The sequence below is a fragment of the Seriola dumerili genome, unplaced genomic scaffold (genome assembly GCF_002260705.1).
Source record: "Seriola dumerili isolate Sdu_G_001 unplaced genomic scaffold, Sdu_1.0 BDQW01000056.1, whole genome shotgun sequence".
NCBI lineage: Eukaryota > Metazoa > Chordata > Actinopteri > Carangiformes > Carangidae > Seriola > Seriola dumerili.
In genome coordinates this window covers 7,050,935-7,072,696 of record NW_019174311.1, presented here as the reverse complement: position 1 = coordinate 7,072,696, position 21,762 = coordinate 7,050,935, and the positions used below count along the sequence as shown (strand labels likewise).

Below are 21,762 nucleotides of genomic sequence, written 5' to 3'. Positions count from 1 at the left end.
TCTAGATCTGTGAAACGACACCTCTACAACACTGTGACATAAACAACAACCATAACTCTCACACACACACACACACGCACAGACATGCACTCACGTATGTGGGCACAGAAACACACAGCAAGCTGTTAAAGTGAAATACGCAGAGCTTGACGTTTACGAGTGTCCGTCCTTATTCCTTTGACAGCGAGAGAATTCAGACAGAATGAAATCCTCATCAACGTGGCTGCTGTGCTATAGATCTCTCCTCTCAGTTCACTGACTGACAAAGCGAAGACTCGTGGTGGGGGTGTTTGGACTGAACACAATCATTGTGTTTCTGTCTCTGTACTGGTTTGCCAGAATGACAGAGAATGAGAAAGAGACACGGAGAGAGGCAAAGAAAGACAGAGACTGACACCAGAAATGAAAAGAGGCTGGCATGGCTCTGAGCTGCCCCCAACAACAATGCACATTAGAAACCCCTGAAGGAGGGGAAAGAAGATGCAAATGCTCCTGAGCTCTGGGCAGGCTTCTGACTTCAGAAAGAGAGAGTGGGAGGGGAAGGAGGGGGCGAAAGGGGGGGGGGGGGGGCAGAAACACAGATGAGAAAAGGAGACGCGGACATCTCCCGGGGGCTCGCGAAAAGTCACCTCCAGTCAGCGGTTAACGCAGGTTTAAAACAAGAGGGCCTCTTGCACTCACACATGCATGCTGCCACGGGTTAATGGTTGAGTGGTAATGCTGTGTTAATACATCTGAGCATATTAACAATTTATACCCAATTCACTGCCCTAATATCACGCCTGCAGCACAAATTAGTACAAATTGTCCGCTGTGGGGTGGTAGCAATGGTAGTGGCGGGGTTACTGATATGTCAGGACACACCATGTGTCACCAGGCCCACCCTGTCGCATGAGCTAATATCTTGTATGATGGTGGTGTGGGGAGATAATTCCCTTGTCCGTGCTGCATTAGAACTGCAATGGAGACCCGTGATGGAGAACCAGAGGCATGGTTTGCGGGACTGGGAGACGATCTAGCACAAGCTACTTTAAGGAAGATTAGTACAGGGTTGGGTGGATGGGTGGTTAGGTGGTGATGGAGGGAGGGTGTTACAGATGGCGGCTCGTCACAGCCTCACCGACAAAATTGTCACTTTGTTAAGGCCAAAGGGAGCCAGTGGCATGACAGAACTGAAGGGAGAAGTGAATGCAATCAGGAAGAGTCGTTATGAGTATTTAATGAGGTTGAGGCTGTTTTTGTTTTTGGCGCAGGCTGACTAAGTGTATCTAAATGGGTTGGGTGATTTTTGGCAAGGCATATTTTCTGACAAGGATGATCCCCTCTGTGTGCACACCCACGGTATTTTGTTTTTCCTTTCAAATCTCAATTCTCATGAGCCAGTTCCCAGTGTTTCTTCCTCTCTCTTTCACTCTTTATTCTTGTCACATCACGAACAGGAACTGCCACTGCGAGAAAACACTTTCCAATTGTGGTCACTCACTCATTCAGTCACTCAGGGACACTGAGCTGAGGGACAGTGTGTGATAGGACAGAGTGTGCGTGAATGCTGTGTAGAGAGGGTTGAGTCTGCAGTCTGCACTTAACCTGCTATTTTGTGAGAAGTGGCACATTTTGTTGGCTGATGTTTTCATTGAATATCACAGTATTCAGTTAGTCCAGCTCTCGGTTTAATGCAAGACCACATCCTTTATTTGTGATTGTCTAGCTGCAGATACTAATCAGGAATCAGTTTGATCAATAATGCAGTTATTTCATTACTATGTTTTAGGGTCATTAATTTACTTGATGTCAAGACTTCTCGCCCAAGAAGAAAACATTTTACCTAAAACATATTTACTGAAAGGCCGGTTAGAGGAAGATTAGAAGATCCTTTTGTAATACAGTTTCACAGAAAAAGCATAGTAATGATGTACATCTTCTGAAAGCTTAAAAAGGTACTATTTTTCAGACATAATGCTCAGCCCTACTGCACACAAGCTGGTCATGCTTGTTTCTCTTCTCTTCCTTCTTCCTCTCATGTTTTTCATCTGCTGGTCTCAAGGGTTATAAAAACAGAGAGGGACATTAGTGTGTGACAGGATTCAGGCTCCTCAGTGGGTTCATCAACACAAACAGAGCCACGGCACAGGGAGGGCAGCACTGAACTAAGTCCATACCTATTTTACTAAAAGTACTATATTTGCCTCCTGTAGTTGTCATGTACCACTTTCAGCCCGGGTTTTCCTACATTAGAGAAGTACGAGGCAGTCCCCTCCGTCAAATTTGGTGCCGCCTCTAGCTCTCAGCAAACTCAAATGGGTTATTTTCTAACAAGCGATGCACTTGGTGGATTTCTGTCATTTGTAACTGTAATTGCGCTGATTAGGTGGCGCTGTATGGTTATCAGCACAGTGCACTGGAATATGCGCTGCCGAAGAAGAAAAGAGCAATTTTCCTCAAGGAATTTCCTCCAGATAGGTTGTGTTTATTCCCTACATCAGGACTGCTTCAGGCGGTGGTCTGATATTTAGTGGCTGTTCAAACGGGTGAAAACTGTCTCTTCTGCATCGAAGCATGTCCAATTTTTTAAAAAGGTCACCTAAATTCACATTACACCCTAATCAGCAATCACTTTAAGGTGAGTTTGCGAGGTGGAGAATCACAAGGTCAGCTGAAACAGTGCAGACATCACATGATTATTACAGGCAGTTTAAAAGTAATAATTCATGTTCCTGACGAGATGCAGTAAATTTTTCAGGTCTATCAATTTTCATTCTTGATTGATGTGTTAGTTGTTGGTTGATTGATTTTTTTTCAATTAATCATTTCATTTAGTCTTTAAAGTGTCATGAAATTGTGAAAAATGCACAAGCTGACATCTCTTAAATTGTTATAAACTACTTTATTATTTTCCTTTAGGAAATTCCTCAGGATTCGCTAGGACTCCTAATATGTTGCTTGTAAAAATAGTTTGCTTGAGCAAGTTTCAGGTGCGGTACACATGTGCACACGTGTGATCAGGATGGCACTACCTCGGCCTCATTTGGAGCCAGGGAAAACCCTGTTAACCATCTAGTAATAACCATTAAGAAAAAATGGTGTGTGGCAGTAGATGAGAAGAGAGATGGGAAGGAGTTGTAGACAAGCAGAAAGCATTCAGACATGGTAGAGAATAGAAAACAGGGTTGAGGAAAGAGAAGACAGAAGTGGTCGAGTGTGTGTGCCTCCCTTTCTCTCCATGCTAATTTTCTTGGCAGCTTCTTAAACAGAATTTTAATTTGCTCTGTGTTTACGATTCATAACGAATAGTGCCATCTCAGAGGCCAATGTAATCTAATTATTAACACAAATGCACGGACGTACATGCACTGATGGGCACACATATGCACTGAGAAACATATATTGTAATCTAATTAACTTGGCAAGCATTCTGAACTCATTTTCCTAAAGGCCTAAAGGCCTTGGGACAATACCTAAATATTTATACAGACTAAATATGTGATTTATATAGTGCATCTATATGCGCCATGGATACACTCAGTAATCTGAAGCTTAATTTACAGTGTGTCTGTTATCTAGAGCTGGGCCAGAAGGTCAGGTCGCTGTTTGTACTTCTATATTGTGTCTTTCCACCTGCCCAACAGGTAAAACTGTTTTTTTAATTTAAGTTAAAAATGCATGAAAACAAACAATAACTTACACAAATAATTTACTACATTAATTTGAAATGTAATCGAAAACATTACATGTATTTCTCAAGTTTATGTATGAATGGAGCTTTCTCTTGAAATCAGAACATTGTGTGTAACCAGCACCTGCAAAAATTAACAAAAGTCAGAGGGCGTGTTTATCTCACTGGTACATCTCAGCATTCATATATCATGGCAGTACATTAATCCGACCTGACGAGGGATTGTCAGCTCCTGTAGCCGCTTTGCCAACATATTCCTCTGGCATCGGCAACGCAGCTACAGTGATTGTGTTTTTATATAAAAAAAAGAAAAAGAAAAAAGAAACTTGAACTGCACTGCTTGAAAACTGTCAACACATTGAGTACTTCTGTAAAATGAGTACAGAATTAATTTCATTGTCTACAATCCATGACACTGTCACTGCCACAATAGCTGCTTCTGCTTCCATAGCAGTAATCTTAGGTACTGGCAGCTTGATTGGCTCAGCATAACTCAGGGATGCGTCAAAATGATGAAGAATCCACACATGGCGGCTCATTTATTCTAATGAAAGAGGCTCACATAACATATATGACGAAAACGATTATCCACCCTCCTAATGTGAATGTGTGCCCACACACGTTCACAGTGGCATTTGGCGATGGCTCCACCTGGCTTACTGCCCGGTGACATGAATCACACAGAGGCGATGTGTCAGTATGACTCTTTGTAGTTTTTAAGGTATACTGGATGTAGTAGATCGACAGATTGAGATTCTAAAAAAATAATTGGTAATTGCGTAAATTCTTCGTTTTACAGCTATTTCCTATTTAATGAATGTGTGTGGCAAAAACTCTTTTGTCATGAAGACATCACCCAGTGATGTTTCTGGTGGGCTTTGCTTATAAACATACTGTTTTTGGATGTCTCATCTAACTGGTGGGAGAAAGGCATGAAGCTTGGTGACATAGTACCTAGTCGCAGGCTGTCCAGTGGCCACTTTTGTTTGTGTGTCTAGTGATGCTTCCCACTGGCCAAAGAACAGTTATATACTTTAAAAATGGATGGTGCAACATAACTATATGCTTGCTCTACTTTACATTCTCCGCTTCTCTCCTCTTCCTCAAAGGTCAGCATTGCAAAGAGGTGGCCAACAGTCAAAGTTATCTCTATGCAAAAGCACTGCATGGACTTTTTATGGCTCAGAAAGTTATTGCGGCATGTTTGTTCCATTATATTCACAGGTTTTGATATGAAATTTTGCTGCTATAAATGTTGATGCAATGGCTTAGGAATAGGGAATAAGCTTTTTCTTGCTACTGTTTTATATGGACCATGCTAACATTTGACTGAAACACCATGGACTGAACCATTCACATATTTACAGTGGAGACTGAAAATACATTTGTTTTTGTTGCATTACTTTTGCATTTCTGCAGGTTCTCAATACTATATATACTTTATTTGTGTGTGTGTGTGTGTGTGTGTGTGTGTGTGTTTGTGTGTGTGTGAGAGAGAGAGAGAGAGAGAAGCCCCAGTGGTAGGAATGACATTTGAAAGAAGTACCCCGCTGGGACCAAGAGAGCTATCTCAGTGTTTCGTGTGTTCATGTGCATCAGCGAGACCACACACACACACACACACACACACACACACAGCTCCTGGTTGTTCAGAGTCGGGGCAATCTGTCCATGTGTTAGTCTGTTAGTGGCACGTCATCCTTAGTAAATGGGGTTAACAGCCACTGCTGTGTTAAGAGAGGCAGGGGTAACAAGTCCTCATGCCATCAAGAGACATGGGAGGGGTCTCCGAGAGGGAGAGACACATTGACAGGGAGAGACAGGGTGAGAGAGGGAGAACACATTATAGAAAGTGTAAAAATTCTCTGATTTAGGGCCTGTGATTGAGGATAATGGTCCGCTACCCTGCTGAGTTTGCTGTGCAGCGCTAAGAGCAAGAGAGAGCAGAGGAAAAATGATGGGCTGGAGTGGCTAAGAGAGATTGAGAAAAGGAGGGGTCATTTCTGAAACAGCGGTAGGATGAGGTGAGATAGATGAAGAAGATGAGGAGGAGGAGAGAGACGAGGAGAAGGGAGGAGAGCAGAAATGAATGGATGAGCGGAAATAAGAGATCGCAAGTAAAGCAGAGATGAAACAGCAAGAGCTGCAGTCTCACCAAGTAAAACTGAACAGGACACTCTTTTTTAAGTGTGGCTCAGCATTATTAGTCTTCACACACACTGTGAGGTGGTCCATTGTGAGGTTTTATATTTACACAAATGCACACAGACAGATAAAATAAATTCTTTGTGTACGTTTTCTATATGTTTATATTTGTGTGTGTGTCCTTCTGTGCGAGTAATGCTCAATTTAGCACAGTATTTATCAGAGTTTATTGGAGTCTGTAACCCCTTGCTTGACTCACTATTTGGCAGATAATTATTAACATCTCACACAGCCTCAATCTGTTGACACTGTTGTATTATTATATTCTTATATCTGTGGCTGTATTACAGATCTAGTAAAAAGTGATCCTAGATTTCTGCTGGCTGTCAACTGGCTCAGTTAACTCTGGGTTTTTCTATCCAGCTCATGTGAAACCAGCTCATGAGAAAGACAAGTGACATGATATTATGAGATAATATGAGATAAAGCGGTGATATCTGTAGGTAAATTTCATTATACTGACAGCGTGAAGTGACATTCAACAAGGTGAAATGCAATGAGTATAATTCAATTATTTTATATAGCGCCAAATAACAACAGAAGTTATCTCAAGGCACTTTTCAGACCGTATTCTTTATAATATTGATAACAGACCCAACAATCCTCACCATGAGCAAGCACTTCACGACAGTGGCATGGAAGAACTTCCTTTTAAGAGGCAGAAATCACGAGCGGAACCAGCCTCGGGGTTGGCTGCCATCTGCCTCAGCCGGTAGGGTTGAGAGAGAAAGAGATGAGAAGATGAGAATTATAATAATAATAATAATAAGAAGAAGAAGAATGATAGTTATAATAATAATAATCATAATAGTAGTTGTAGCAGGTGTTTTTCAGTCGCAGATTCAGACTCTGTAGCTGTAGAGGCAGAAAGACCTTCAGAAAGCAACAGGAGAAGAAAGGGGAAAAAGCAAAAAACTGTGTGAGAGAGAGAGAGAGAGAGAGAGAGAAAGGGACAGAGGGAGGGAGGGGACAGGAAGGACAAGGAGAGAAAAGACAGGGAGAAGCAACAGAGAGAGGCACACAGCCTGGATGCTCAGGTGCTTGAGGGAATAAACAAACAGAATGATGCAATGGTTTTCAGAAAGTTTACAGTAATCTCGTCGGCAGGACAACCTGGACTCTACTGTATATACTGCATTTAACTGGTTTATTGAGACCGAGGCCAACCTGCTGGTGGTACAATGGTGACAGGTACAAACCCTGACATGGTGAAAGAATAAGGAGCTAACTGAAAGTTAAGGTGTGAAGATGAGTTTTAAATTTGGATTTGAAGGCCTCGACAGAGTCAGACAGTCTGATGTCAGCAGGGAGGTTGTTCCAGAGGAAGGAAATAGGGAAAGGCTCTGCAGCCAGCAGACGACTTTTTAACTCTCAAAAATTTCGAGACATCCCGCTTTTCACAGCAGACAAACAGACCTCCAACTTCGTAATTACTTCGAAATTTGCCCATTATAGGCACATCCAGCTGAGTAACATCAGCGTAACAGTGTAAAATATGACGATATAATATTATTATAGGAGACGCAATCTGTCGAAAGTAGGACTTTAGTACAGTCACTTAAGTACAGAAAAAAAGCTGTAGAAACAATAGAAATAATTCCAAAATATTAAAAGCTATGGCTTCTTTTGCTTCTCTTTCTGATGATGAACAAACTATTATGAGTATGTCATGCACATAAAAAAAAGTTTAAAGTAATGTCAGACTGTTTCTGCTGCCAAAGCGGAGAGGAGGGGGGAGAAGAGAAGAGATCAGGAGAAATGCTGTTAATGTCTGATGAGATCTATTTGACTGAAATGGTGCGTTTATAATCATGGTAAATATCTAAGAGGGTGTGGATTATTTTTTCTAATAAAAGACATCAGAGAGTGTAGGTTTTGTTTCCAGTTATCATCACAAATTCTCCTCGTTATTCTGAGCTGCAGTGATGGAGTAATGGTGTAAAAGCGTCACACCGTCAGGACTCCTGCTGGGAAACAGCATTTATTTAACCTAGTTATTAAGAGTGGTAAACTCTCCATTTGTTTGTTAGAAGCTCTGTTTCTAAACCAGAGTGGAAATGATTCACTTTATTGTAAACTTCTTTGCCCATGATCAAGCTTTTTCGAGTGATCTGTTATGACGCACGTCAGCCGTGCAGCATGGGTCACCATGGTGATCTACACCTGTTACCATGGTGATCTACTCCAGGAAACAGTGAGCCAGCTTCGCGATACGGGAAAACCTGAGTTAAGACCAAAGATGGAAGCTGGATAACACACTAATCTTGCTCTATGTTAGACGCCCCTGATGTGTATTTTGGGGTCCGTTTACAACAACGATTCCAACATCGGCAGCAACACATCCTGACTATCGCATGATGCCAATAAAAACAAGTCCTTACTCTTTTTCCACTTCCTCTCCACGTGAGAATGATGGAGGAGGCGATCGTCAACAAGAGTCAAAAGCAAACATCTGGGTGCATGTTTTCTGTCTTTTCCCTGCTTTGTATTTAAATTTGAAATCAAACCACTCCTGATGTGAAGTCGCACTCCAACATCCTCTTGTGGGAACATGTCAAACCATAGAAAGAAAATTACAGTTTGAAATTATGTGCTTTCTCCAGGAGCCTTCCATAATGCTTTCCATTTTGTCACTGACAACCAGAGAGGTCTGCCGCCACAAATATCCCAGAAATACTCCAAATGCTTCTTATATCCAATACATTCAACACAAACCCACCTCAAACTGTATCGTTTTGGGTGTTGAAAAATGGAACGTATTGAGGTTGATGTTGAGGGAGAGTCAACATATGAGAGGACTTCACAGTATGAGCCTGAGGAGAGTAAATACTGCCAGTTCCCATTTTATGAAATGTGAAATCAGTATTGTTAACAAAGCCACTTTGAACAGAGTCTCTTTTTAAAAAGTGTCCAATGTGTTTTTACAATTTTAATTTGTTTAACACTTAAAGGTCCATTTGGTTGATTAAAACCACAGCCAGACCTCAAGCAGGATGAATAATAAAGCTTTGAGTTTTGTAAAAAAAAAACAACAGAACATGAATAGCAGCAATCAAAATAATACTGATAATTAGAGCACTTTGGTTAGTCGGGCTTCAGCTCTCAGTTTCCCATGTCTTCATTTCTGCTGTCTGAGCAACTACAGTACACAGAGTGATTTTCAAACAATAACTACGGCCTGGCAGCAGGACTGGCTTTAAAGATGTCAAATGAACTTCTCAGGGAAACAGCTTAAACTGCAACAATTCGGCTGCAAATTAGAGTCGGGGTACAATAAAGCAAGACAGTCTGTTATAGATATCTACATAACAAGCAGTGCCAAAATAATCACTCAACCATCCTGTCATATGGCTCCGGCTCATATTTATTTTACCATGTGCTCCATACTGAAGAACTACTGCCACCTGTTAACATTAATATGTGTAATCAAGCTTTAATGAACTTTTACATTCCTCCAGTAAAAATCTCACCCCCACCTCCTCATTACCCCTCGGCTACTGCTCAGCTCAGTGCACTGCCGCTGTTACTAATGCTGAGTCAATTACGACTGCAGGTGCTGAGCCTAAGAACGGGCCAGGGGGTGTGTGTAATGTCAGTGGGGGTTTGGGTTAAGGTATTTACTCTGTTTGTTGATTTTCCTGAGCTGTGTATCTGCCAGCAGGGTTGTCAAGCCAATATGAAAAAAAGCAAGTCAATTAGGGTGGTGCAAAGACAGCGCGAGGCCAAGAGGCAAAACGAGAGGTAGCCTATTATTATCAAACAAAAGTAAAGCTCTGAAGGCCATTAGCAGCTGCTTTAGGCTGGAATGTGTACTTTGAGCCGGAGTAAGAGTTTTGCTGATGATGGTCCTTTGACCGAAACGTTCACATTTATTCACATTTTGTCACTGTTTACAAAACATTATGCATCTATAAATGGTTTGGTGTACAGGTTAAACAATTAGTCTGCTAGGTGATCAAAGACAGTTTATATTGAAAAAAAAGGGCGGAGAGGTGTGGTGGTCAGAGAACAAAAGACATTTGAGTATGTTCATGAGCTTCAGGGCATTATAATGGCCATTCTAATATTTTACACACAAAAAATCTAGCAAAATATTAAACATAATAATTCTCAGATGTATGGATAATGAAAGTAATTGTTAAATGTAGCCTAACAATGCTTATGTGATGGATTAACACTACCTTGCCTGAGGTTTTTTGTGAGTTTATTGCTTGAAACACAGAAAATTTGAAGCAATGGGATAAAAAAATAAAAATAAAAAAAAAAAATTACTACAAATGAGAACAATATAAATAAAAACAATAAAGGTCCTAAAACTAAAAATGAAACCAAAAAATTATGTGGACCCAAATGAAATGGAGTAAATTTTGGGGCCCCTTTGGGTCTGGGGCTCCCGAGCAGTTCCTTTGCCTGGTTGACGGTCCAGCTTTGGCTACAGGATCAGCAAAATCGATGAAGTTTCATCCTCCGGGGTTGATGAAAAAATAGAGAACATCTCATGGCTAACTGACCCATAATTGTCTTGTGTACAAACTTGATCATTTGGCCTGAAGTTGGCGCTTGAGTAAAGGTCATGTAACAATCAAAATGGACACAGACCCTATGGGGATCATATAAATGCATCCTGAGTGTGTCAATAGAGAAAAGGCAGAGGGGTCACTGCGGTCAGTAAGGCTTATCCTCCCGAGACTATTAATGTCCACAACTAATTTCACAGCATTCTAGCCAGAAAATACAGTACTATGAGTGGGTCACAAGTAGACCTGGGGCTGGTCCCAAAGGAAAGCTCCGGGAGAGTCCAAAATGTGAAGTTCTTATCTCCTGGTAACAATACATTTACACAGTACATTTCACAACAATCTGTTCAATACTTGTGGATTTGTATACAAATGGGACTTTGTGCTGATTGTGACGCTGAACAAAAGATTAGGTGATTTTTACCAAATGTCATGGCAATCTGTCCAGTAGTTGTTGTAGATATCTTTTGTTGGATTGATGGCTTGGCATGTGGACAGATCAGTCAGCCAACATCACTGTCCTCTGGCCCCACTGCTAATGCAGCCAAAAGGGAAATCAGAAGACATGAAAGAACGATGAGAAACAGACACACAGTGGGTGAGATATTACAATGTGCCTTTCACTGAGATATTAATTGGACTGGGCTTTGCTGGATTGTTGCTTTGTCTTTTTCTCATTAATGGAGCAACTTAAGAACTTTTCAAATCTCTGTTAGTCTGTTTAACATATTCATACTGGGTCTTTCAGTTTGGCTTGCCTCACTTTTAAATACTCTTAAGACAGAGCAGAGTCATTGTTTGCCGCTTTAGTTTTCATTGCCATGCAGTGTGCACCCTTTGTTGTATTGTGGGCGGACTCTTTTGTAATGGAAATAGCAGTAACTTCCAACAACTGTGTGAAAAGCGAAAAGACACAAATCAGACTTTGACTTTCACAAACCTAAGACTAAACATAGTACTGTACGTACACTCACAAACATGCACTAAAGGCAAAGTCAGGCATATCTGAACAAACACACAGTCTAGATAATACATGTACATTGGCGCACACACACACACACACACACACACACACACACACACACACACACACACACACTATATTCTTGCACGCAGTGCTCGTGACAAGGCTTATTGTTTGTCCTTGACATTTTCATGTATTTGAAGAAAGGCTGGTATGAAAGGGCCATGTGTTGACATCACAAATCTTCAAAAGTAGAGTGATTTCTTTGTTCCTTCGCTCTTAGCTGACTCAAGGGACTTCTGTGCTCGGGGTGGACTTGTTGTTAATTAACCACATGGCTGTCTGATTGAAGTCTGTGTATATAGAAGTGCATACAGAGTGGTAGCTATAGAAGATGTGAAGGGAGCTTCCCACATCTATATTTTTCACCAGTATTGCAGCTAATTACTACTTATAATTCTATACAGTACAAACAGATCAGTATATCTTAATTTAAACACTAGTTGTTTTTCTGTCTTTCAATTACCAAGTTACTATTTTATTCCCTGTTTTGCAGAAGGGCAGCAAGAAACATGTTTTTTCTATAAATTTAACATCTTAGTGAAAGAGTAGCAGCAGCCATGTAATAAAAAATGGGTCTGTGTGTGAGTGTCTGTGAGCCAAAAATATGCCAAAATATGTATTTTTTCATTAGCACATAGTTTGTGTTTGTGCACACATCACAGCATAAATAAAGCAAGAGAACACATCCAATGCTTAAAATTATGATATTTCTGATTTTAAAATATGTCTTTTTATGGCTCATGTCTTTCTGATCATAGCCTGAGGTCGCTTCATTATTCAGCGATCATGTTCATGTTTCTGTGTTCGGAGAAGGTGGTGTTATTTTGCACTAGACTACAACAGTGCCTGGCACATCTGTTCCATCAAAGTGTATTTCTTTTTTCACAATCCCACCAACAAAGTTCTGATTGTTTCGCTTATTCTTTTTTTTAATTGTGTGAACTGCTGTCAATTAGCGCAACATCAAGCCTCTCTGAATCACTCAAAAAAGATCTGAGGGCAGTGATTTAGAGGTTCACGACAAAGCTTATCTGACATGTCTGTCCGTCTGCTGGCGTACTCCTTTCTATTCAAAATTAGATCACATGTTGGATTGAAAACGAATGCAAAGTGTTAAAAGAGCAGCACCGTTGCTAGCCTGGTATATTGAACCGTGCGTGTGTCTCTCTCTTTCAACAGTGCATGTGAAGGCAGGGACGTGTGAGGTGATCGCCGCCCATCGCTGCTGCAACAAGAACAAGATTGAGGAGAGATCTCAGACTGTCAAATGTTCCTGCTTCCCTGGACAGGTTGCTGGCACCACTCGGGCCATGCCCTCCTGTGTTGATGGTATGCATTTATTCTAAATGTGTGCATTTAGTATGCATCTGCACACTCCTACTCTCAGAACCACACATTGTTTTAGAAGTGTACCTCTCATGGTTTTAAATGTTTCCTTGCTGATCAGTCATTTTCTGTGAATACTGTAGTGTGAGTTCAGGCTGAGCACTGAAGTCTCACATGCATTAGCCCAGTAGTGTCTACTAGGGGTGTAAAGATTAACCTTTAGATATACCTTTACAATATAAAAAAAGAGATTCAGCTTTGCTGATATGAAAACGATATGCAAACCAAATTGTGTATGCAAATTCAGCTTGCCACATTCCCCAACCATACAGCTGCCTGCTTCCAGCTATCCACAACATTCACACACTGTTAGACTACCATGTACAACGCTGCCTGACAGTTACACTGCTGTCTTCAAAATGCACAGCGGCATCATAAATCATCAGAGGTCTCATAAAATATAATGGTACCACACGCCTCAATACTAGTTTATGTAGACCACATGTGCTGAATAAAGTTAGTGACAGCCGGCAACACTAGGACTAGATGAGTAATGCTCGAGTTAGCACCTAACGCTGCTTCCAACTCGGCCTCAAGTCCTCCCAGTTACCAAAGCCGTGATGAGCTGTTGTATTTACAGGGACATGGGAGCCCACAGTGTTGGTGTGGTAGTAGAGGTATCCTAATTTTGTGGGGGGTCTCTGATCAGTATTTGGAATACAAAAATTGAGGAAATAATTTGTTTTATCACTTATTACAAAAAGTAAAACTATCCCTTCCTAGTTGACAGAATCAAACTGTTTTAAACTGGCTGTGATCACACAGCATTGTGTATCGTATTGTTGTAAATTTATCATGTCATAATTTTTCCATCGGCTCATGGACTCTGGAGGAGAGATACACACCCCCTATCCACTGCCTTAATCATGCTTTAATCACTGGATCAGTCAATCTGTTTGGCTACCAGGTGACTAGTTGCATCCAATCATATTCCAGCTGAGGCACAATGCAGCAATTATAACTAGATTCTTTTCACTCTTACTCTGCTGACATGCTCCCTCCACCACCCCAGCCTCCTTCTTGCATACTACAATTTTTGTGATTCCTGATTTAACTGTATGTATTTTTTAGGGGGCGGGGGATTAGTTCTCCCAGCACAGGCCTCACTGCTGCTCAAATTCTTTGAGAGTTCCCTCAAAGAGCAGAGCCATTTGCTCTAAATGGTCAATTCACTCACCTAAGTATCTCTAACTGAAATATAAGTGATTCTCTCTCGTAAGTCCTGACGCAGTAGTCCTTACAAATGTGGAATTTGGAAATCATAGCTCAGTGTTATCTGACCCAGTGTCCCTGCGTGAAATATATCATTGAACTTTACTGCAAACATCTGTCCATTTTAAACACGTGTTCTGGTGCGTGCTGCTCTCTATTGAAAATTGATATAAAAATTGATATATGACTAAAGTCAGCTTTGATTTGACAGTGCATACATGGACGTCGATACTCTCCTGGCAGTATTTCTGTGCAGTGGAGGCCAACATACTGTAGGTGCTCTCGTAGCCACTGAACAGAAATGCATGAAACAGAAGCAGACGAACTGAGGCTGTACTCCGTCTGTCCGACGCTATTTCCTGCCGGTAACTTCAGGAGCCTGATAAATTATAAACACAGCCTCTGTCCATTATACTTTTGTGATGAATTCAGAGGAATTACAAAGACGATGAATGGCATTAGGGTTACATTGCACCCACAAGCAATTTAAAAATAATGAAATGCCTACTCTGGCTATTAACCAAATAAAAATGTAAAGGTATAAGAAACAGAATCCCAGACAGTAAAAGTAATCTTTGTTTCACAGCCAAGCAAATAATTCCAATTATACACGTAAAAATTGAATATAACAAATTCTAATATAATATAATGGTTTCTTAACTGAGAGGCAGAATAGGGAAATAATAGGTGTTCCTGCTATTATATTTAGCACTTCAGTCAATGTTATGTGAAGATAAAAGCTCTGCCAACATGAATCCTAATAACAAATATTATAATCTGCAGAAAGTGTTATCTGTCTGGAGCTGCTTCGTTGATAACGAATGAAAGGTTGATTCTGTAGACCCAAACGTTTATATAGGCTTTTACACATAGGTGAGCTTTGTTTCACAGTAGCGCTGACAATTTGAAGCTACAAAATTTACCCTAGATATACCTGGAAAATCGCCCTGACTACTGTTCCTGTGTCCGCACAATCAGTAATGTGCACACCACTTGCAGCTATGACGAGCGGCACCTGATGAAATCACAGCCTGCAGCATCTGCAGCCCTGTTGTTTCTTGCTTTTCAGTGAAATCAGGCTCAGAATGGTCTTCATTAGAACTTAATGAGACTTCACATGACCCCAAAGAAAGGAAAGAATCAAGAAGTACAACTTTAACGAAGTAGGTAATTAGAAATCATGGTTGAATTACTGAACTGCCACGGATGTAAAAGTTCAATGAACACAGTAACAGTATGTGTCAATCGTCTAAAAGTTTGTTGTTTATAAAGGGTTTATTTAGCATGTATTACAGTAGTAGCAGTAAGGGGCAATAGTCTCTAAATGTTCATGGCCCTATGAAAGGGTTTCTTAACCATGAAACTCTTGAATTGTTTGCTGGCATTACGTCAACACTGAGCTGACACAAATTCTGACAGACCACATGATGATGACTTGATGAAAGTCTATGTAAGCTTTGTACACTGGGATTTCTCTGTTCAAAACGGCTAACATGTATGCAACGTCTGATTATTAAGAAATCCTTTGAAAAGTTCTCAGACATTAGTGCAAAGTTTGTCTGTTCACACAAACCGTCGCTCTCAGAAAGAGTCGCTAATCCCCTGGGAATTGCGTCAATGAATACAGACTCTATTGATTTAGTATTTGGTTACTAAGTTGGAGAGACAATTACTTCAATACTTACATGCTAAACATTTAATTACCTGGTAACTCACTGTGGCAAATACCCAGTCTTTAGAGTGACTGATGAAGAAAGGATATTTTGCATATATTCACACACTCAGCTTTTACGTTGAGTGTTCTTTTTTTTTTTCTTTTGTCTTTGTGGTGATATTTAATCATCTTCTTGTTTTTGATATATCTGGTCTTTCTAAGCTTTTTTCTCTGTGATGTCTGCCAAAGGCACTTCATCAATTTATTTTTATCTGATTTGATGTGTTTGCGAACAAATCTACTCGAAACCCTAAAAGATCACAACATTTCCCAGCTGTCTCATGTATATTCTACCTCCAGGTTGATCCTTTTTTTGTTTTCTGTCTATGTGAATTGAAAATGTAAATGCACTAATTAAATTCACATGACTCTAGTGCCCATGAAACCCACACATACAGTAATATTCTACAGTTAGTAAATGCTCTACATAAAGAACATAACAATTTTTTTTTTATTGTTGAAATTTTAATAGGTGTGGGAAATGTGGACAATATCTCGATAATTATCTTGATATTGAGGTGTAACAGTGTTCAAAGAATTCAAAATCATATGGTATAATTTTATATAATAAACCTCATGTTTGTCCCACATGGAGGCATTCTGGATTTCTGATTTGAGCATTTTTAGTCCAACAGATCATATACACTTAAAAATATTTTGAAAAGAGGGTTGTAATATTGTATGTTTAGATACATGTTGGTGGTCTTAGTTTGTCTGTTTAGTATCTTTGGTGATCTTTCAGTCACATGACTGATCAATGGACTGAATCCAAGGAAACTGGATTCAAAGAAAGGCATCTAAGCTGTGTGGTGAACACAGCATGGCGTATTTGAGAAGAGTTTTCCGACGTGCTCTACTTTTGATGGACCCGAATTGAAGCTCACAGTCGTTTGCACCTCCCTGTGTGCGTGTTCTCAAAGTTAGAAATCATTTTTGGTTTCTCCCAGGATCTTTTAAGGTCATCATAATCATGCTGTTTGTGTTGATGAAAGAAAAAAAAGGTTTTTACGTTTCATTGCTGTGGAAAAGTTGGTGTACTGATAAAAGCAAACAAAGTGCAGTAGAGTGCAACGGAAACAGAATTAATAATGACACAGATGAAGCATGGGACTTGAATGTCAGATCTGTGTGAACTGATGAGGAGACTGTAACGTTCCTCAGATTAATACATGACACAAACTGAAATGTCATAGTTTACCACATCATTTTTGTTCATTTGAGATTTGAATGGTGCTTTTTTAAATTACATTATCTCTTTGCATCCTCTTCTTCTGCTGTGATTTAATGGGCGCTCAACTGGAAAATTAAGGCCACCAACTGTTTATCTCAATGCGTCCAACTGCTAATATTAGCATAATGTTGGTAGATAGAAACACACATTAAATCACATTTTCTCTTTCTGAATTTCTGGAAATTAATTTAAAACTTGCACTACATTTGGATGGAAATTTGGCCAGGGAAAGCTTGATGTTGAAATTCACAGATATACAGTGTGGAAACCCATGAAGGCACTGGATGAAAACATGCCTATAAACATTGGGGCATGTCTTTACCATACTAAATATCTGCTGCCCTCTCCCTCTCTCTCTCTCTTCCTCCAGCATCCATTGTAGCCCAGAAGTGGTGGTGTCAGATGCAGCCATGTATGGAAGGTGAGGAGTGTAAGGTTCTCCCAGACCTCACAGGATGGAGCTGCAGCACAGGCAACAAAGTCAAGACCACAAAGGTTGGGGTGCACATAAATCTCTCTCTTTTATATTTCTGTTTCCCTCTCTCTCACACACACACAATCTTCCCATCCCACTTATACACACATGCATGCACATACACGGTCAGACACCACCGAGTGACCCACTTCTACCTCCATCGTGTTAGATCTCTGTCTTCTCTCCTTCTCCTCTCTGTTTTATTAGTTCCTATCCCCGTTTCTTTCTCCTTTTCACCCCATATCATTCTTTTTCTCACCCAATTTCTCTCCTTACTTTCTCCTCCCGCCCCATCTTGGATCTAACATCAAACAGTCTCTGAAGAAAAACAAGGCCAACAGGAACAAGGCAAATAACACACACACACAGAGAAAGAGAGAGAGAGAGAGAGAGAGAGAGAGAGAGAGAGAGAGAGAGACCACAATTCCCTTCACTCCCACTTGCCCTGCTTCCCTGCGTCTGACTGGCATGCCATCTGACTCGATGCAAAAACAACTCGCCACATCAGATACACTAGAGTGGTAATTGTCCTCAGATAGTCTTTATGCTCCTATTCAACCGTAACACAGTATGTGCAGTTTCTGCATGAGTCCTTTTTTTCCCCTATATTTCCTCAATTTTTCTGCACTCTCCATTAGTCTTTGTCTTTATGCGTGCGTGTGTGTGTGTGTGTGTGTGTGTGTGGATGTACATTATATATCTTTATGCTCAGCCTCCATCGGCACCTGTTGGCTTCCCTGCATCGTATTGACCTGAGCAGACTCTTAGCTGTCTGTCATTGGAGGATTTGTGAGAGACTCACCTCTTGTCACTGTACGCTTCTGTTTCTAACCTCCATCCTTCTCTCTGCCTTCTCACCTTCCATTATTCATGGCTGGGTGCAGACCTTTGTTTTCTGCCTAAATAATTGATTGAAGGCGTGGTCGGAGGAGGGAGAGTGCATCTCTCCTTGGGTAAAAGAGAGGGATAAGAAAAGCTTAAGACACACGTGGTGTCTCTTCTCTTTCCCACTCTCTCTTTCTCTAAAACACTCAGACACAGTCGCCGATGTGTCAGGCTGATTAAAAATTCCTCCCCTACTTTTTCGTCTGCTCACCTCTCACCTAGCAAAGTGGATCTCACCCCCTCAAATTACACTCTTTCCTCCTCAACAGCCCCTCCTCTTCTTCTCACCCCAAAACAGTTTTCTGCTGCGCTGGGCCCAGCTCAAATCGTGTTAGGCTGCTCATAGGTGTAACTGAACTTTTCCCAATATATTTATCACAGAGAGATAAAGCTAGAAGGAGATACAAGCAGAAAATGACAGAGTGGTCTAAGAGTATGTAATGGGCATAACTGGAGAGGGAGACACATGAGAGGTGATCAAATATGAGGATGATGTAATTTCTGAATATGTGAATGCTGTTAGGAAGGTGCTTCATATATCTGATCTCATGCATTTAGCTCCATCAACCCCAAAGTGTGCATCTATATTTTCCTCAACAACATCAAAGTAAACCAGTTTCAGCCAGGCATTACTTTATCATTGACTCTGTCGTAGTTTAAAAGAGCACAAATATTTGCTGTCTCTTGCATTCAGGTCTTTGATCAATGATCTGTGTGTGCTTGTGCGTGTCTGTTGTGTGCGTACACTATTTGAGCGTGTTAGCTGACGTGTTTGCCTGATGATGAAAAGAGTGATGTTTTTTTTCCTCGTCTGATGTGGTACGCTGAGGTCAAGATGCGCAGGCATCCAGATCAATAGCATCGAACGTCCTCTTATAGTCCCATTAAGGCCCGCTCGTAAATTGAAATTGACGATGGAGTGAGAGAGGATGGGAGGATGAGAGAGACACGTGCACACACACACACACACACACACACACACACACACACACACACACGGAGAGCGGCAAAAAGCAAGAGAGAGGCAGGTGGAGATGGACGAGAAAGGAAACAAGTAACAAGAAGAAAGTGGAGAGGAAAGGCTGAAGTCAGAGGTGATAAAAGAATAAAGAAAACACTTGAAAACAGGAATATTGGAAGTGGTCAGCTGACAAGAGGCTTATGTTACACAGAGCAGGCAAAACACAAAAGAGGGCTTGGCACTCTCCCTCCCTTCTTCTATCCCTGACTGGGAGCAAAGGAAAGGAGGAGAGGAGGAGGGCAAAAGGAGGAGAGAGGGAGGAGATAGAAGACAGCTCGATCAATGCCAAATAATATCATATGGATGAACAGACAGACACGGCTGGGCTCCCAAGCCACTGAGCTGTCATACACTGCAAAGCAAGTGTGTGCATTTGCGTTGACACGCTTGCAGTCATACACAAATATTAAGAAACAAATGACAAGAAGGTCTCAGCGGCGCATGTATATTCCATCCCTATATAGCCAGCTTACATCAACATTAAACAGATGTGGCAGTCTGGAAGTGCCATAAACCTCTTTAGGCAAGATATCCTTCAAGCACCTCTCTGCTTGATAAAAACAATACAAACCAATAAAACATTTTGTTTCTAGATGGACAGAATGAGAAAAAAATCAAGATCAAACAATTTAAGTAATGACTTTCCATAATTTACTCTTATGTGACTAAGTGAGTCATAAAGAGTGTGTGTAATGTAGTAGTGAAGGGGACATCTGCCTTGTGGCTGTATGTGTAGGGACTAGTGTAGGTAGTCAAAACTTGTGGAATAAGCAATAGAAAATGTGGCACTCATGGGTCCGTAGAGATGACACTCAAACACTGCCTGTGTGCTTTGTAAATTGATATCTAACTACCTAAATCCGCTTTCTAATTGGGCACGGAAACTGTCACCTACAGGCATATTTAAACTGGCTAGGAGATGAACACCTAAAGGGACATCGAGTTTGCACCTTAAAGCGAAGAGATGTGGTGTGAAGCGGTGTGCGTGCATAGTGAACTGGCATGACAACAAACGCCTGCAGACTCTTTGATCAGGCACAGGAGTAGATGCCTGAAGGCAATGGGAGCAGGCCCAGGAAAGGTGGCCTGGAGCCATCGAGAGCAGATACAGTACAACAGTCTCAGCTGCCAGCTTGGAGGAAAGGCTCCTCTGAGCTCTTTCAGTGATGGCTGGCCTTCACACTTTGTTAGCTGGCACCTGGGTCGGACAAAAGACCGACTCCCTCAAGAGGAAATACAGGCAGGACAGCATGTTTTGGGGGCTGAGAGGGGAAGCCACTGGGAAACACAATGAGAGAGAAAAGGCATGCAGGAAAACAGAAAAACTGTCTTGGAGAGTCTGGCCTATTACATGCCCAAGCACTGGCAGTTATACAGCAATTTGTGTCTGTTTGGTTGTTGGCTGGTAGACAAAGTCTCCTAATAGCTTGATATAAACCAAAAGTGAGTGCATGAGCAAAGAAAATGGAAAGATGGACAGAGGAGATAAAGAGACCATGTGATTAGAGCAGCCGTCTTGACAAACAGACAAAATGACATGGCAGTGGGCCAGACGCTGAGAGTGAGGCATTGTGGGCTGACTGCCTCGATTCAAGCTGTGTCTTGTTTAGTGTCTAGCCAGAGGAGACAGAGACCGCGCTAGCCATGTTGTCGGTGCTCCACCAACAAGAATCACTTCCGATTATTTCCAAACAGTGGGCTATGGTGCACCACCCTGCATTATTTAAACCTTCACTTGACATGTACTACCAGCAGTGGCTTTGTACTCTGCTCTGTGACCTTTACGGTTTAAGGCTACATCCTCACTTTTTCAGGGGAACTATTTTCAGTGACCTACTTCTTTTCTCCCTGTTTCAGGTGACCCGATAGTCCAGTCCGTCTCAAAAAGAGAACGAGAAGATGGTGGTGGAGGTACTTACACAGCACAATGGACCTTATCAGTGGTGAAGAAATGCACTCAGATGGACTTCGATGAGGAACCAGTAATTGTTTCATTTTTGTGACGATATCCAAGAAATGGCGGCCGAAGAGACAGGACTCTAACACTGCCTGCCATCACCTTTAAAGACAACTGAGTGACCTTGGTCCTTTAATGCAGAGGACTGCATCACCCACAATCCTTTACTGCTACTATAAACTTCAACAAAATGAACTATGACCTAAACAGCACTGGATTAGTTGACAAAAAAAAACAACTTTCTTTACAACAATCTGTATTCTTCATCTCTCTTCTATGGCTTAGTTGTGTTCCATATGCATACTGGGGAAAAAAAGGGGATCTGGATTTTAGACAGCTATCCTGTATTACAAACATCACTATAAAAAAGGGAGTGGCTCCAGAATGGCTGCCTCTGGATGACACATTTAAATTTAACTGTGCCACATATGACACACTTGATGGTGTCAAAACATTTCT

At 41.2% G+C, this 21,762-nt stretch overlaps 1 protein-coding gene across 1 annotated transcript in view; it reads left to right on the top strand.

The window, feature by feature from the left end:
• LOC111219220 (protein FAM19A2-like) overlaps positions 1 to 21,416 on the top strand; it is a 39,123-nt gene extending 17,707 nt beyond the window's left edge. The window contains exons 2-4 of the mRNA XM_022741833.1: positions 12,602 to 12,751; positions 17,336 to 17,460; positions 21,204 to 21,416. Coding sequence (XP_022597554.1) covers positions 12,602 to 12,751; positions 17,336 to 17,460; positions 21,204 to 21,215 — 287 coding nt within the window. The 3' untranslated portion in view covers positions 21,216 to 21,416. The remainder of the gene's footprint in view (positions 1 to 12,601; positions 12,752 to 17,335; positions 17,461 to 21,203) is intronic.
• Positions 21,417 to 21,762: the final 346 nt, after the last annotated feature.